Consider the following 18,236-nt stretch of genomic DNA (forward strand, 5'->3'; position numbering starts at 1 on the left):
ACATGTGGGTTTGCTGCAGATGTGCTCCTCAGAGGGCAGCAGGGCATTCTCAGCACCACCAGAGCACCACTTCCACTGCCACCTTTGAGGGACAAGCACACATCCTCCTTGTACTCCTCAGCCCTGTGTTTCCTGGTGCCTTATAACTCCTTACACATGTGTATCTAAAATAGCTCAAAGCTGATGTCAATATTAACTTCTCAGTCCAAACACCAGCACAGGAGGAGGTAAGTACATGACAATGGGGCATTTTTTAGTAATGGCACAAGATTTAAGCTTTTGAGAGGGCTGTGTAGTGTCAAAGGGGGAAATGCAACGTCTTGGCATGTTCCGAAATAGCCAACCATTGTGTCTATGGCCGAGGAGCAGCAGCTGAGATTTGAGTTACTTTTGAACCTTCTAAATGCAGTTTCCCAGTTCCCCCAGTACAGAAAGCAGATGGGATTTGTCTGACCATGATGGACTGGAGAGTCAGTTCAACACAACTGTTGGAAACATTTGGAATCTCTGGCCAGAGAGAAAAGTACTGGAAAGCAGACAAACAGGATTGGTAATCTGGTTCTCCCTGCTCATAATTCACCTAATTGGTGTGGGCATATATCAAGTGTTGTTTTTAAAAAGACAACAACCTATCATTTGCAAAGATTAAAAACGTGCCAATTTTTTTTTGCATGCATCTGTCAAAAGCCCACAAGCCTGTAGTTTGCTGCAGAAGGGAACATCTGTGTCTAATTGGCAAAACTCAGGGTTCATAATGGGTGATTCAAATGAACAAAACTATTTTGTCATTCATTCAGTTGGGGATTATAAACTAATCAGAAATCCTTCCCCCTCCCCTTCCCTCAGATCTATCTTGCATTTTCTGTCCCTTATGGGTTTTTTTCCCCTGATCTCAGAGCAAATCTTCAATCTTTTTGGTCTCAGAAGCCATAATAAATTAACAATTCCCCCACTGCCACAACCTTTCAGCCCTATTTCTGGAATTCACACATTGCACTTCCCCCTCTGCCCAGATTTGGGGATGCAGGGCAGCTCTTGGGGTTTTTATTGCAACCAGCTGCTGGCTCAAGAGGCACCTTGCATCCGAGACTCCTTGGATGTACACAGAATGTGCAAGATATTCCTCCTCAAATGATGACAGTTTGACAGCTCTGAGTGAAAGTGAAGGCAGGAAAGGGAGCTTATCCTGAGGGTGGGGGCGAGGGATCTGGGGGGGATGCACTTCCCCATTCAGCACTCTGGTGCTGAATCCCACAGGACCCTCTGATCTGGTGGCTGCAGCCCTGGGGTGTGAACAAAGTCTCCTGGTAGTAGAGGAGGGGCTGTGAACGCCTCCAAGCGCCTTCTCAGTGTCTGAAAAAAGGCAACTGGATCGGTTCACATATTCCCCAACACAAAATCTCAGCCCTCAATCACTGCTAATTTAAGGAGGCTTGAGCCAAGCTGTGATCCTCCCACATCCAGGAGTGCCGCCCTGCGCGAGCAGCAGTTCTGGTGCACATTCTGCCTCCTAAACTGGGCACGTATTTTAGTGCAAAAGTTGGGTGGTGTTTACTGTTTCTTCCTATGCAAATACTTGTTCAAAAGTGAGCTCAGCTGCTTAGTGTGGAACAAAGGCTAGACTGCACCGATATGCTGTGATGTAGGAATACAAGAGAAGTAGCAGAAAATCCCTCTATTCTTCTTCCAAGCGAGGAAAGAGGAGTATATTCACTGGAAACCAGCAAGTTTTCAGTAAAATCCAAGTGGCAACAGCTGTAACTATAATTCTGAATGAATTAGTAAATGGAACTAACTGTCATGACCTGTAGCCTCTTAAATTGGCATAAAGTTTTGCTTGTTTCCCCTGGATTCCCCATGAATTGACTAATCCATACTGAACCCAAACATTTTACCTCTTGGAGAAAAGATCAGTACATTTCTATGAATATGTCTTGGTTTTACATATGGGACTCCTAAGGCATTGACAGAGAACAATATGTGTGTGGCAATGAATGTGGTTTCTTTTCCACTTGAGACTTCCAGCCATAATCCAGCCCAGGTGCCTTAAATGAGCAGCCTGTAGTTTATTCCACTGTAATTAACATAAGCTTTGATTTAGATGACACTTTTACAAGTCAAATGTTGGATTCCAAGTTGAATACAGAACGCAGTTTCCACCCACGTTACTGTTTTGGTCCTTTTCTGTGGCCATCCTGCATCCACCCTGAAATCCCCCAGAATATGAGCAGCACCTGCTGGAAAACAAAGGTTGTGCCTTGTAGAACAGGTCTGGCTTTTTGTTTCTACTTTAGAGCTTTTAACATTTGGTGTTGCATTTTTTTTTCTTTCTATTTCAATATGAGCCAAGGGGAGGGATCAAGAGAAAAAAAATCTGGAGTATTTTGATCTTTGTGGCTTTATATGGACTTCATAAGCTTCGTTTGTTCTACTGCCAAGTTCCTTTGTGTTTAAATAGATAACAGACCAAGACAACTAATAATTTCCAATAAAAAAACCACACCAAACCCAAAGCATTCCCTTTATTTTCCAATTAATGCTCATAAACCCTTGCTCCTAGACCGGGCTTGTGACTTAAGCACTTCTGTTTTTTTTTTTTTTTTCTTTCCCTTTTCAAAAACAATTGCCTAAGGCACAGACTGGGCTCTGTGCTCTGCAAATTTATGAACGAGTCTTGAGAAAAGGCTCTAAGAGTGGCTTTGGGAGAAGGTAGTTGTAAATATGAAGTGCAAAAGCAGCCTCATGCACCTTTAGAAAAGCACAGAATGGTGGTTAGTGCCACCATTTATGGACTTCCTTCCTTCTTGGAGGCTGGAGGCTATTTGTGGAGAAGGAAGAAATAGCAGATTTGCATGGAACTGTCACTGTGTTATGTAAAATGCATGTTGGATGCTGGTTTACTGGTGAGAGCTGGTATCTGCTGTCACTATTTTGAGAGGCTTTGCACTTGAAAAAGAGACAATTTGTCCAATCAAAAGCAGCTACATTTTACTGAAGTAAATAAGGCTGAATGTCCTTGAAACAGAAGATGAGTTGGTTGGATGAATCATGGGTGATCATCAATGCAAAGGTTCTTTTTTTACATGAAAATGTTTTTGTAATGAAAATAACACAGAGTTTTAAATGCTGTGACACATTTTCCCTTTAGCTTCTTAAGATTTTTCTCACAAAACCAACTGTTTAGGGCAACATATTTGTGTGGTCAAAAAGTTGTATGTTTGCCAACAGCACAAATTATCAGTAGTAGGAAGTGAGAATTATGTGAATTACTTACGTGGGTGATATTTCTCTTAGAGGTTGACCATCCAATATACACTTCCAGAGTCTCTAAGAGTGCCTTCCCATATTAGATTGATGCTCCACAAAAGTAGGAGCTAAGATTTGCACAAGCTTAATGAATTTCCCTGTCTTGGGGGTATCTTAAACCAGTCTCTGAAGGGAAAGAAAAGAGCCAGAAATTCCATTGGTCTGGCAGACTGCATCCTGGGTATAATCTAGGCAAGATGTAAGATTCTTTGTTTTATTTCCCAGGTGTATTACTCCTGTGGTGCAGTGGTGGAATCAATGGAAAGAGGCCTGATTTTGTCACCAGGTTTTCCAAACAACTACTACCCAGGGACACATTGTGTCTGGCAGTTTTTCATTCCCATGAGAACCCATCTCATCCTGGAAATATTTGACTTTGACATTTTTGAGAGCTCTAGTGAAACTCCAACCCCCTGGGATGGCTTTTCAGCCCCTGCTACAACAGAAAACAAGGATATGCCTTCTCTTGAGGAAAACCTGGACTTTTCTGTCCACACCACAAAACCCTCTCTCTGGACCTCGACATCAAAGGTGGCTCAGGATCTGAGCAGCACTGGGGACCAGTCAAAGGACCTTGCTGGTCACCTGGATGAACTTCCAGGAACCGTCTCAAAAAAAAATGAAGCCAAACAAGCATCTGAAGGAAACCAGTGGAAGCAGATGAAGGAGCCCAAAGCAATGACCAAGGCTCAGCCAGAGGAGCTGCCATTCCCTGTGGCTGGTAGTGCCTCAGTGCAGAGGCAAAATACCAGTGGCCTGGAAACAGGGGAGGATTTGGAAGGGAAGATGTTGCTTGCCCACCTAGCTGCTAGTGAGAGAGATGAAGTCCCAGCAGAGACCTGGGCTCTTCCCTCAACAGCACTGCCCGTGGAAGTCTCCTCCAGCCCTCAGTCAGCAGGGGATGTCTGTCCCCATGATGTATTATACGTTTCTGATCTCATCACATTTTCCTCTCGCTTCTGCGGCCCAAATTCCCCTGTGAACAAGACCATGGTGTTTGGTTCATCTCTGGAAATGGTGGAGGTTATCATGGAGCTGATCACCACCACGGACCGGGGCCGAGGCTTTGCGATGCTCTTCGAGTACAGGAACATCACTGACCCCAGCACTGTGGATGCTGTGAGGCAGGAGAGGAAGGAAAACATGATGGTGCTGGCAATTGGAACAGGGATTGTTGTCTTTGCTCTTGCTTTGCTCTCTGCCTTCTGCGTAGCTTGCAGGTAAGGTGATGCCAGAGCCTTGGAAGCATGTGACATTATCCACAGGGAAATGACCAGAAAAGAGCTACATTCCCAGAGAAGAGCTAGATTTCCAGAGGAGAGTTACCTTTCCTTTGCTCTGCTAACTCCTACTGTCCTCCAAATGTGGTGAAGTGGGTACAGAGTAAGTCAATGTCCCCCACTGCTTCTGCCCATGGCTCCTCAGTTTTCTCTCCTACTCCTACAGCTCCTGTACCTCAGATTTATTTTCTTTTTCCTGCAGAAATACCTGAATAGTCAGGACTTTCCTGGACATTTTTTGTTTCAATGGCAGTGGTGCCTTTGAATCTCAGCTTTTGGCTGATGGACAAAATCAGCAGAGGAAGATCATCCTTCCCTGAGCCTCCTGAGCAGGCTGAGCTGACAGTCACTGCATCTTTTCACAGAGATCCCACAGTTTGGCTCTAACTAACCATCACTAGCACTCTGCAGAAAAGTAAATAATAACCAAAGCATTACCACATAGAATTAAGATTTAAAAATATTTTCCCATCTGTAGCATATTTTATCCAAGAGACTGTGCAGAAATTCTAAATCCAATGCATTCAGTGTGTTAAGAAGTCATCTCTACATCCCTTTGATGCTGGGGAAGAGCCCAGAGCCATGCTGCAGTAGCTCTCATTGTTCCCAAATGCAATCCAAAACAATCCAGTCAAATGAGTTGATGGTCAGGCTGGGTTGTGTCTTTCCAGGTCCTGATGCTAACTAGTTAAATGTTAACAGTTACACAAGCATGCCTCTCCAGTCAATTGCTTTTCTTTTATGTATTTCTTTTCTCTATATCTATCCAAGGAACACTTCTCCGCCCCCCAGCATATGTTTGCATTTTTCCAACTCCCTAGTGAAAACATTTTTGTAGAAACAGTGATTTATTTCTCTCCCTTCCAACAAATTCAAAACAGAGCCCATTCTCCCCAGGTTTTTGTCAAAATAAACATCGTTTTTCAAATGATTTGCCTTCCATGGAAACATCAGGTAAACTGAAACAAGCAGTGCCCCTCGCAGGGCTCCACTCTGGGCTGGGTATTGGCAGGAGTGTTCATTTCCCAGAGCCATCAAGCAGCTGCTCTGGTTTCTCCCCTGCCTCATCCAGCGTGAATCCTCCAGCCCCAGAGGCTCAGGATTGCCCAGACACCCCTGGACACTGGGGCTGGTTTGGCAGAGCCATTTGGTTTTCCTTGTCCTGATGGAGGCTGCATTTCAGCTCTGGCAGAATAAACACACAATGCAGGGCAATCCCACTGGGCACCAGAGAACGTGGGCACAGTGGTGAAGCTTAAATATCATCTCTGTTCTGTATATATAGAAATTCCTGCTTTCAGGGTCTGAACTTTCTGTAGCTGTAAGAGTTAAACTTGCATGTATTACATCTAACTAACCTTTTTGTTTTTAAAGAGCTTGCAGAGCACTAATTTAGACCACAATTTTTTGCTAGCTCTAAAGGAAAAAGTCTGGTGGAAAATGTCTTCCAGATACCAAATACTTTATTTTTATACCCTCGCCAATCTTCAAAAGAGACAGAAACAGGCTCCCTTTGCTATGGCAGCAGTCTGGGCTGATACACATGTTGAGTAGGCTGTTCTTGCTCCAATACCCCTATTTAATTTCACTGTAACAATCCATGAAGCAGAGTATTATTCAACCCAAAAAGTGCACCGGCAATCTGAGGCTCCACTGGCTGAGGTTTCCTCTGCAAAGCCTGTTTAGAAAGTCAGGCCATGCTGCTCACATTCACAGTTTGGCTTTTTGCTTGTTAGATGTTTACAAAATAATGTTCTGCTCTTGCTGACCAACAGAAAAAACAGTCCACAGGGCTTCAGCCCCACACACCAATGTTTGTGTGTTCTGGTCACTGGGAATACATCCTACAGGGGTGCCTATGGCACAGGATTAGGCTTGCTTCTTTTAACACTGGCATTTATGCCTCTTCATTGCTCTACAACTCTCTTTTGTTTTATTTTTTCTTTTTTTTCTTCTTTTTTTTTTTTTTTTTTTAAGAAGATACTTATGCCTCAGCCAGCTACTGACTGAATGTAAATAATGAAAATAGAGACTACCCCTGCTCCTTTAGCCTCTTGACAGGGTGTTTACTATCCCAGCCTCCTGTATTCCCTGCATGCTGTTCCTGGGAAGCTTTGATTACACCGCTCTATTTTTTGTCAGAGCATTTAAGTGAGACCAGGTGGAAGCGATGCCATGGCCTGTGCTGAGTTACCTCTCCTGTGTGGCACTGGAAGAGCCTTTTCTCCCTCTTTACTGGGCTAACTGCTGTAAGGGTGTTGGTGCCTGGCCCCAGAACCTCTGGCACTGCTTGGAGCTCGCCTACAGCTCACAGCTGTGGGGTTTTAATGCAGCTCAGAATAAGACTGCTGAGGCCATTAAGCACTAAGCATTAAACTTCTTTTAGATTGAGCCTATCAAGCTCTATTTTATGCTTCTTGTCCTAAATAGGGGCTTGAAATGAGGTGTCAAATGTGTATTAGCCACAGTCTGTCCTCACTGCAGAAAATGTCAGGGTGGCACGGGGTGTGCTCAGGGGGGAGATGATGCTGCTTTACCAGTGCAGCAGACTCAGAGCTGGGACCAGCCCCCTGAGGCACAGGGACCCTGTCCTGGCTGGACTGGGCACTGCAGGGGATGCCAAGAGGAACCTGGAAGCTCTTGGCCTTGTAAACTTGCCTTCAACTTTCTTTTCTCTTCATACTTTATTTATTCCTCTGGTACCAGGTTCAGCTGTTGATTTTTTTTTTTTTCCCATTTCTGTCTGCTGCTCTTGCTTAGCTAAAAGTAGCAGGCTCAGCCTTGCCAGGAGTAGAAATGGCCTGGGATGGGCTTGGCAGCCACTGCCACTCCAGTGCACCAAGTCATCAGCAGTATCTGCTCAGGCTCATTGCATTGAGCAGGGCAAAGCTCTCTGGGGAAACTCCAAGTCTCTGCCACACTGCAGCTTTTGTTTTCTACTTGGGGAGGGAATGAAAGCTTCAGTTGTTAGTTGGCCAATAATTCTAATTACTTTTGGCCATGAAGCCTGGCTCGAGTAATGGGGGATTTTTTATTTTCTTTCCCAAGCCCCAGGAACAACAGATACATCCATCTTATTTAATTTTAATCCTGTCCCATGCAGTCATTGCTGTATGGTTGCAACCCAATTGCAGCTGCACTTTACATCTGCATAGCCTCCCAACCCTTGAGTGTGCAGTGACTCCATCCAGCCTTCAGTGTTGCCATCTCTCCCCACCCAAGCTGCCCTGCCAGTCACTGCCTGCTGCCCATCTGTCACCTGGGGTGAGAACTTCCCTTTGCAACAACCTGGGTTGCATCCCATCAGTCAGTGCCTAATGCTCCCCCGTGTCTGCAGTGTCCCCTGGAGCACCATCGGGCACAGACTGCTCGTTTCAGTCATTATCAGGTCCACCAGTGCCAGCCTTTGTGATATCTTTGAGTCTTATTCATCCAAAAGTTTATAACACTAGTTGTTTAATAATCTCAGTTTTAGTAAAATTGTGAAAAAAAAGGCTAAGAACATGAGTGTGTCTCCCTTCAGCCAAAGGCACGTTCATCCCATCATCGCTGCCACACTGCCTTTTAGTGAAACAGTCACACAAATGAGCAGCATCTGATGCTCTCTGCTTGCTAAATATAACCCAGTATGCAGTATTAGCTATGCAGATGAAATATTCTGTCTAGCAGGATAGGAGGGATGTCACTGCCCAGACTGAAGGATCTCAGTCCTGCTGTTCAGTTAGTGATGTGAAAGAGCAGCTGTCAGGGGGAGCCTGGTGGGACTTGGCAGAGGTCTGAGCTCTGCTCCTGCTTTTGCAGCGAGCAGAGGAAGAAGATGACAGCTTCTTCTCTTCTTCAGCTGACTTTCCACCACATGAGCATATAATTTTCTCCCCTTGTTTACAGGCCTTGCTGCCTTGAGTCTTGGCAAGTATTTTGGATGCTCATAACCTGCTGGGTTCCCCGCGCAGGATGAGCAGAGCCGAGAACTTTCCTGCTGTGGATCTTTAACTCACTCGAGGGCTTGTTGTTGTTGTTGCTGTCTCTCCTTTTCAGGCAGAGAACGTGCCCCAAAAGGAGCTCATCCAACGCATGCAGTGACCAGGAGGTTAGTGCTAATGGCTTCAGCAATTTCTCTTTCTCTCTTTCATATTGGCTGTTGCACTGTTTATCTGACGATGTTTACTGGGGCATGTTCTGAGTTGTAGAACAGGATCCAGAACTCCACTGTCGATATCAATGAGCTCCAGCTGGTGGTGCCAAGCCGGGAGAATGAAAACAACAACCACTCTGTGAGCCGGGAGCAGGCGGGTGAGTGCGGGCATGGGCCGGAGCGGGTCAGGGCAGCCCGAGCCCCGGGCACTGCCCCAGACCCTTCCTTCCCCACAGCCCTGGTCACTGTCTCGCCCATGCACAGCTGGAGAGCTACTCCACAGCAGAAAGCCTTTGTTGTGGGCACTGTCCCTTGCTGCTCCCCCTCCCTGGTAGGGTAATTCCCCTGGCAAGGAGCTCACGCAAGCACAGCTCCAGCGCGCTGCCAACGCAAGCTGTGACAGCACATGGCACTGCAGAGACACTGGGTTAGCAGAGCAAATGTGCTGGGCTCAGGCTGCTACAAACAACTTACTCAGACCCCTGAACTGGGGAGGAGTTTCACCTGCCCCGGGCCTAACTTTGTCCAGAAAGGACGGGTTTTACAATGCTCAGATTGTCTTTGGCCAACTCCAGCTCCCAGAGCTCCCTGTTTCTGTGGGTCTGTGTGGATGGAGGTGCTGTGGGTGACATTTACCTCACAGTGTGCTTCCAGGAAAAAGCATCCCAGCCAGTGTCACTTGCTGCAATTCTGAGTCACAACACATGAACTGTCCCAGTGCCCCTTTTGGTTAGTGGAGGCCAACAGGGAGTGACTTTATGCTGTGTTGTGACACACCTTCAGTTTCCCAGTGATGGCACACACTCAGCTCTCACAAGGGTACCTCCATAAAATGCTAATTCTGTACTCCCAGCCATGACAGCTTCCCATCTCCTTCTTGAGGAGGCTGTGGCCAGAGTTGTCCTTGCCTGGACCAGATGCCAGGCCCTGGGGACACATGCAGACACACATCCCCCTCCATGGCTGTCCCTGGAGCATCAGGCTGCCTGTAGGAGCAGGTTCTCTGGGGTTTAACCAAAAACTACAGCTCCCAATATTAGCAGGTATGAGTAAATACAAATAAATAATGAGTTGAGCAAGTCTGCAAGTTTTTGATCTGCAGCACAACCTCATGTGTTTAACACAAGGAATTTCAGTTAATGTCTGTTTTTATTAGAAAGCACACCCAAGGGTGTTTCTCCTCTCCTCTTTTGTTTTGTTTTTAAAAGCTTGCAGTTTCAGGAGAGCAAACTGTTGACTTGAATTCTGTTCTGGCTGGTGCAACAGCCAGCCAAAGGCTGTTCTAGATTGTCTGGTGAGGGAGGGAGGGATGAGGGTTTGTTATGGAGGAGTTGGAAACAGATGTTTTGGACTCTTGCAAGCAGAGCAAAAATCTTTATTGATTTTTTTCCTTTCTCAGTCACTTCCTGCAGAGGCAGCACAGAACGGTCTCCTCAGGACACTGACCCAGATGTGCCCTCCTCCATCTCTGCAGTGACCACTGAGACTGGGAGTGATGAAGTGTTTATCATTTCTGCTGGACCTGGGACCAGTGGGCTGAGCTTTACCACCTACAGGATACAGGTACATTCCCCAGCAGCTCTAGCAGGCTGCAGGATGTCCCTCTTGGACAGCACTTGTCATACCTGTCCATTTTTGCCTAATGCCCACTTTCTGGAAAGGCAGGGACTGAAGCAGGCAGTTCTCCTAATCTTCAAGCTGAGCTGCCATCAAATGATGTGGGCAGTGATCCCCTGCGCCTGTATCTTCCCAGCTTTGGGAAGAGCAAATGCAGAACCCTACTAGCAAGTCATGGAGATGCTTGCCAGCAGACAGCAGGACCAACCTGCAGAGGTGTTAATTGGCAAAGCTGATGTTCCATTAAAATTACCACCTGTAGCAAATGAAAGACCTGAGAATCAGACCTACTCCTGCCCACCACTCCAAGGGATCAGGGAAGTTACTCAGCTCCTCAGCTTTCCAGAGTCTCTCACCAAGCTGATGTGAAAATTAACAGCTTAGACTCCAAAAAAATCAAATACTTCAAGTGAAAGCACTGAGGCCTCACAAATTCACAGACAGAAACTTGAATTGATTCAGCAGGTTCTCTCTTATTTTAGCTCTTTCCCCTGGACTCCTGGTCCTTTATTTGTTTAGAGACAGATGATGGCTCAGAAGCCTCAGGTCTGGCTGTCACCTCTTCAGCCTTGAGTGAGTGCAGACAGAGCACATCCACTGCAAGTGTCTGCTAAAGCCTTTCCCAGGTCAATACTCCAGTGCCCTGTCTCTTTTTCCCACAAGAGGATAAACAACCAGCACAAGGAACTCACATGCCCAGGACAGGCTGTGTAAAACTTCTGTCACAGTTTACAAAACAAAAGCATTCTGTATCCCTGCACTTGATTAGGAAATTAGCCAGGAGGCCAGGCTGGTCAGGATTTTCCTACACTGGTGTAAGACACGTGCTGAGCTTTGCCTCCAGCTGGCCACCCTGATGAACAGAGAGAGGGAAAGAAAGGAAAACAGCTCTGGAGCCTTCCCTTGCCTGAGCCTGACCTTCTGTGGAGCAGGGCACTGGGAGTTGTAGCCAGACTGGGCACCCTTGAACAAACCTGGTCCTTTCCAAAGAAGGGCACTGGGAGTTGTAGCCTTGAACAAACCTGGTCCTTTCCAAAGCAGAGAGCTTCATCTGGTGGCAACCCCACACACATCCAGCTTCTAGGCAGCAGGGAAAATCATTTTCCTGCCCCTTTTCTCCACTTTAGTCAGAAGGAACAAAGACACATACACACCCCATTTCTATTCTGACATGGCTTCTGCAAGCAGCCTTCAGAGGGCATTTATACATTAAAAAAATAAAAGAGTGCTAAAACAATGAAAGTAAGCAAAAAAATTAAACACATTATTAAGTCAGAAAGCATCTCCTCAGTGATGTCCATGCAGCACACAAGTGAGGCAATACTCCCAACCAAATTCCTCAAGGAACCAAGGCTGGAAGCATGGCAGGCCTTTTTAAAAGCCCTGGGTATTTTCCCACAGATGAAGACCATCTTCTCCAGGGCTGTGGAAATTGAGCACAGCAGACAAATTACAAACCTGCACTCAAACAGGTTCTCATCAGGCCACTCGATTCTGAGGGCTCCTGGATGTCAGACGTGTTTACAGTTGAATTTTTAGGTGTGTATTTTTAGGGTGTGAAGTGCTGCTGGCCAGCCAGCCTCCAGGCCTCACAGAGGATGTGGTGTGTGGCTTTGTGGCCAGCACTAGGCAGTGGGATGAGATATCTGCTGGAGCACAGCCCGTTCCTTGGCAGGAGCTGAGCAGTTATCCCCTTGTGAAAACATGTGTGAAATCCTGAGCCTTCACAGCACAGTGAATAATGCCAGCAGACTCACCTCACGCAAAATGCTTGACTAGAATTTGTTAAATTATAAGGAGATTTCATTAAAAAAATTATCTTGACCTTTTCCCTGAGAAATTGTGTGTGGCTGCTTGGTCCTGTGCTGCCCACCAAGTGTGAGCCCGAGCTCAGCTGGGCCTGAGCCCGTGATTAAGTGGCTTTTGCTCAGCAGCTTTTCAAACCTATTTGAAGACACCAGTCCTGTGTTGTGAGGGAAGAGCTGGGAGAGCATAAAAACCCCTCTGTTTGTGACTGGTGTGAGGAAATGGAGGGTGGGATGGCTTTTGGGGAGACTCCAGGTGTCCTCCAGTAGTCATGGCTTGCTAAATCCCCTTTGGTTTAAGGCATCATTCACCCTTTGGCTGACTTATGACTATGATCTCTGTTTTCTGATCAGACACGGCAAGTTTCAGATGCAAAGGTTTGAGTAAAGAGTATGATCATGGAAGCTTAACAAACATCTATTGTCAAAACATTTTTCAAAGTCTAGAAAATACACTCTTCTTCTTCCCAGTTCCTTCCAGTGTACCTATCACAAAACCAGTAGATAATTTTTACATCAGTTTGGAGGTATTTATAATAATATTAGAATAATAAATCCCAAGAAAGCTTGAAGGGGCCACTAAGGAGAAGACAGCTGGCTTAAAACTTTATAAATAAAGATTGTCCCTTTAATAAAATCTTAGACTAGGAGCTTAATATTGAAACCAACTTATCCTGAGCCTGGTGCCTCTCCTGGCTTCCTACTGAGTTTCTTTTTCTGATCTAGTGCTAATTTCTTGCCTCTCTGCCCATCCATTTCCAATATGACACATTCACTAAATAGTTTCTTTGATTTGCAGAAACTCGGGCGATTCAGATTCTCAGAAATAACAAATTACATGTTTCTGGTTTCTCAGGATTTTAAAATCCAGGACACTGTGGGATTTATTTCAGACACTCTTTAAGGACTGTGTAAACTTTGGGAATATGGATTTTGCATTCTTCTCATGACAACCATATTCGCACAGCTAAAAATTAAAAATATGAACAGAGTTGTGTAACAGGAGGCTTAAATAACAGGTGAGGTGTTAGTAAGAATGAAAGGAGATTCACAGGAATGTCAGGAATTGTCTAACTTTCCTGGCTCTAAGCTTATATCAATATTAAGGACAAAAACTGTGATTTCAAATGCAACATCAGAACTTATAAAGTATGGAAGAGATGTTTGTCTATAGTTCATTCCCATGTCTGATCATCTCTGCTCATTCACAGGGCTGGTGACAGCAGTTTAATGTAGTCTCACCTTCTGATGATGCCAATTTTACAGCTGTCTGGATGTCTTGTTCTACTCCTAAAGCATGTTGTCCACCTGAACAACATTTTTTATGTGAAATGCAAATCTCCTTGGCTCCAATCCAGTTCTTGTTCTTCTTGTTCTATTCAGCACAGACACTGAGAGCAGATTATTTCCTTTCTCTTTATTTTTTATTATTTTTAATTCTTCCCTTACAGAGGATAAAGAGCACCATTTACTTCAGTCTTTTCTCTCAAACTGTGCATTTTTGAGACTTCTGATTCTCTTCCTGCTAGCTTTGGGATTTCTTTCAGTAGGCTCCATCCCCCTTAAGTTTTATTTCCCCAGACAGACACACCTGGAGCCTTCCAAGAGCCAAGCAGAGGGGAAGAATTCTGTTTTACACAGGGAAGTTTATGACTCTGATCTGTCAAATACTTCCAGTAAAATTAAGCTGTAGATATCTCATATATTTAGTGAGGGTTGTAGGACTACGTCTTACGCAACTGAAATTTCCCACTTCAGCTTTAAACCCTAAACTGGGGGAGCAAGATAAAACTTTCCTCCAGGGAAGCCAGTGAGCTTCAGGCAGCGCACTGGAAGAACAAGGAAGAGAAGCTGCATTCCTGAGTCCTCTGAGAACGACTGAATCAATCACTCTCTCGCACCAACAGCCTGTTTCCAAAGTGTTTTAAAAACGTTTTGATGAAAGGTGCCTATAGACGATCTTTATTTACTCTTTTCAGGACAAAAACCTGAAAAGAAGCGTCACAAGCCCGGCCTCTGTGTCTGACTGGCTGAGCTCCCACCCCACAGCTGCAGGAGCGGACGCTGCTGAGAAGGGGAACGCGCAGCTGGAGAATCCCTGTCCCAGGCAGCGCACCTGGAGCGCCCGCACCTTCCACGACCTCCTGGCTCCCATCCCACAGCTGCAGAAAAGATGGTGCAGCTGGAGCACCAACAGCCCCTTCACAAAGCTGGTTGACAGCAGTGTGAGTCCTGCAGGGAGGGGAGGGGAGGGTGTTGGGGTCTCAGCTCCAGTATTTCCCCACTGTTCACTATTGGGACACGTTTTCCCCTTGGCCAGTGCCTCACCTTTCTGTCCTGCAGTGCAAACACGTCTCAGTCCATCTTCCTTGGTGTATGGGAAAGTCTCTGCCCTAATTATATTGTAATTTAGCCAGGCTTTCCTACAATATTAAGCAGCTGTATTTTCCAGCAGTTGGCACCTGGTTAAGAAATTATCCCCAGTCCAGAAGAACATTAAAAATGCCTTCAGACAAGATTATCTCATTGAGTGTTCTGACATGTGCTTTTCCCCCCAGTTATGCCTTGAATTTATTATAATTGATGTATTATTATTGCACTGCAAGGAATTCGTAGGTGTGGCAGGGATATTTGGGTCTCACTGACTGTAGTCATCAAACCAACAGCTTGTTACAAAGCTAATAAAGGATGTTTCTTCCTTTTTAAGGTAATAACATAGGTTTTTGCTAAAGAATGCATCTTACCTCTAAAATAACCAGGAATTTTAACTTTTAGTTCTCTCAGGATCAAAGTTTCGAGAGCGAGCTGCTTTTCAGGGCATGTCTGCTAATTTTGTACTATTTTGTGCAGGGTTTTTCTACAGCTGCAAGACCCCAAGGTGTGCCAACCAGAAAGGTAATCTCAGCCACTGAGATCGAGGGAGCATCAGAGACTGTTTACTCTGATTCATCTGCCAGTAATGCCTCCTATCCCCTCACTCTGTCTGCACAGAGGCAGAGAAAGTTAACCTCCTGCAATCTGAAGAAATCCAGATTTGGAAACCCTTATTTTGGATTTTTAGCCAGTTCCCCTGACAGCAAACATATGAGGTCCTTAGATCCCTCAAGACATCTAGGGGCAGCATCTCCAGTTAACAGCCAAAGCCCCAAAAATCTTCTAGAGAGCTCCAACCCACTGAAAATCAACTTGGTCAACGGCTCAAAAACAAAGGAGCTCATGGTAGAAACAGATAAAAACAAACCCGTTTTTGTTATTTCTGAAGAAGGGGATGATCAGCAGCCTCTGGTCCTGGCAGAACACCTCAGTCAGTGTGGAGATCACCTGTCAGAGCAAAATGCTGTGTATGCTCCGGCCGTGCCAGAGAAACAGCCGGCGGTTCTGACTGCGGAGAGGAGCAGCTCTGCCCCCTTCCCACCGAGCCTTCCCCTTTGGGGAAAATCCCCCACGTCATACCAAGGCCAGGGGAAGGCCCCCAGCTCCTCCAGGGACCAGCAGAGCTCAGCAGGTGCAGATGCCAGCACTGCTGAGCCCTCACAGAACTGCAGCACGCCCGCTGCTCCCACGCTGTGCCAAGCTTCAGTCCAGTGATGTCCTCGGAGAGACAGGAACATCAGTTCCCAAAGCCAGAGGGAGCAGGGACACGAGCAGAGCAGAAGCTGTGCCGAGTTGAGTGTGGCAGTCACACGTGGCAGCTTTGTTGAGAGCAGCCTTGGCTTCGCACGCGTTGGGACTGAGATTGCAAGGACACAAACCACAGCACAAATGCCAACTCCCCTTCAGCTCACTAACCTCATCTCTCTTCTCCTGCATGAGACTTGGATGTAGTTTGTACAAGAAAACACCCTCTGGAAAGGCACTTCAGAGTGCAGAACCCCTTTTCTGGGATGGGAGTGAAAGTAACCTGGGGTGGTTACACCGTGGTTTATATCTGAAATGTCAATCAGTCCCCGTCCCTGTGGCATCACTTGAGTCTTTCTGTTGGGAGCTCTGAGTTAGCTTCTGTTTGTAGCTCTGCCTGTACAATCCAAGCCTTGCCAAGCCAAGGGTAAGAGTTCATTCATGCATGTTTGCATACAGTTTTGTAAACTTCATTTTAAGTATTTCATAACTTCTGCAGTCTAGCACAAAGCTTACCAAGCATTAGCAACTCTAATATTAAAGAGCAAGATTATCTCATCTCCTAACTCTGTAGAGAAGTGTACAGACAAGCTGAGCAACCCAATACCAGATGCTTGTTCTATTAAAGTCTGATGTAGCTTTATCTTTGTTAGGTCTACATAGGCTTAGAACACCTCAGTCCACTACATTAAATGACTCCTCATGGCAACAGGAGCATGTGTACAAAAACACTGAAATACTAGGAATAGTCTCCAGCATCCAACACTTGGATATTTGCAGCTGCTCTGATCCTATATTCACCAGCTATTTATTGCTGGTAACGCACATTGACTAGAGAACTATTCCCCTTCCTTTAGCAGGCAAGACTTGAAAGACAAAATTAAGGTGGGGCAAACTTGAGTGCTCACTTTCTTTAGAAATTAACCCTACGTGGCTGTGCCTCCCTGAGTACAAGTCCAGGGCATTCAATGGAACACTGAACCAAAGGGAAGCCTGCTAGTCCTATTGCCTTTAATAACCCCATCAGTATTTTAATTTCCTCCTGGTGATATTTTCCTATCTTTGCAAGAGACTCCTGCATGTTTGTCCCACAATTCAGAATTGTTTTTCTTTCTTAAATTAAACAATTCCCTCTGAAGCTGCATTTTGCAGCTGAAACAGCACATTGTTTTAAAGCAATAGTATGTCATAAAACAGGTGTCAGAAAGAAATCTTCTGCACAAGTCTTCCCCTGTATTAGCTGCAGTGTGCATCCAGTTATCTTAATCCTTCTCTGTGAAGGCATTTAAGACTGATTGCTGAAATATTTAACTGAATTATTTATGGTTTCACCTGCTGTTACAGCTTCCATTTGCCACCATTAATGTCTGAGATATGCAACACAAGACTATAGGTTTTGCCTTATATTTTCTCTGTGTGTTTACATGTCTACCTAGACATAGAAGCTGTGCAGCTGGTAGCAGTGGAAGCAAAAACACATTTGCCCTTTAGCAGTTGACTCAAACATGAACAGCAAACAAGCCTCTGCATTTATTATTTCCAGACTGTGCTCAGTGCCAAAGTCTGGCTCCATGTTGGTTGGTTCTTTTTTGGTGGGTACTTTTTTTTGTTGTTGTTGTTTAAATTAATGCTGCTTGATTCAAAGGGAAGAGATTAATATATTTATGGTTTTAAAAATATTTAGAAGTCTTCAGTACTCTAACAATAACTTCCACTGCATTAAATTAATATACATTGTAATTTAATGTTCTGTTACTTATTACATTTCTAAAGTTTGAAATACTAAAATCTACTTTTGAAAAGTACTTGTGTTCAATTATTGACAATAGTTACACTTGAAGGGCTGGAAAAAGTGGCTTTTTCAATAAAAGCATGTTTAACCACTCATTTCTATGGTGTAACAACACTTAATTTGTTTTGCTGAAAGCCTGAGCCGTGCCTCAGAGCACCAGGAGAGGTGTGGGGTACCCCAGTGGTGGCAGAAGAGCAGAAAAGCAAACACTCCTTTTTAGATCCTTCCCAATTTCTCTGAGACTGAAGGTGAGGTGGTTGTTTACACCAACCTCCTCCAGCACTTGTTGTGTAACCAAAGACCAGACTTTGCTCACCAGGTTTGTCTAACTGCTGCCACAGGAGGTTTCTGTGGGAGCTTGTGTTTCCTTTCAGATCCATCAGTGCCTGCTGCAGCAGCATATGGGCAATTATTCATGGGACTGCACCAGACACCCTGGCTGCAGCATGGACTGTACACACACACACATATATATATATGTACACACACATACATTATATATACACACACATAATTGTGGTGAGAGAGGCCCTGCTCCTGATGAACATGCAAAATTGAACGCTGCTGCTTATTCTCCGAACAGAGGTGGCTGTTTGACCAACTATTTAAAGGTGATGCCTTCTGCCTCTAGAAGATGCTGAAGTCCCGTGCCTGCAGGTGGGTGCTGCAGGTACCCCAGGGGA

General features: G+C 45.3%; 1 protein-coding gene across 1 annotated transcript; it reads left to right on the forward strand.

The window, feature by feature from the left end:
* Nucleotides 1–4,296: 4,296 nt before the first annotated feature.
* On the forward strand, nt 4,297–17,648 carry LOC121365162. The gene is made up of 5 exons (XM_041489146.1): nt 4,297–4,425; nt 8,777–8,879; nt 10,121–10,284; nt 14,123–14,368; nt 14,994–17,648. Exons 1-5 carry the CDS (start codon nt 4,297–4,299, stop codon nt 15,729–15,731), a joined length of 1,380 nt encoding a protein of 459 aa, XP_041345080.1. The 3' UTR covers nt 15,732–17,648.
* The last annotated feature ends 588 nt before the right edge of the window (nt 17,649–18,236 follow it).

The sequence above is a fragment of the Pyrgilauda ruficollis genome, unplaced genomic scaffold (genome assembly GCF_017590135.1).
Source record: "Pyrgilauda ruficollis isolate IOZ18807 unplaced genomic scaffold, ASM1759013v1 scaffold9, whole genome shotgun sequence".
NCBI lineage: Eukaryota > Metazoa > Chordata > Aves > Passeriformes > Passeridae > Pyrgilauda > Pyrgilauda ruficollis.

Bases quoted from the DNA above. Each gene is read 5' to 3' on its own strand.
- LOC121365162 (XM_041489146.1), top strand. From the start codon at position 4,297: ATGGTGTTTGGTTCATCTCTGGAAATGGTGGAGGTTATCATGGAGCTG. The intron at 8,880-10,120 runs GTGAGTGCGGGC...TTCCTTTCTCAG, and splicing joins TGTGAGCCGGGAGCAGGCGG to TCACTTCCTGCAGAGGCAGC. The intron at 14,369-14,993 runs GTGAGTCCTGCA...TATTTTGTGCAG, and splicing joins CAAAGCTGGTTGACAGCAGT to GGTTTTTCTACAGCTGCAAG.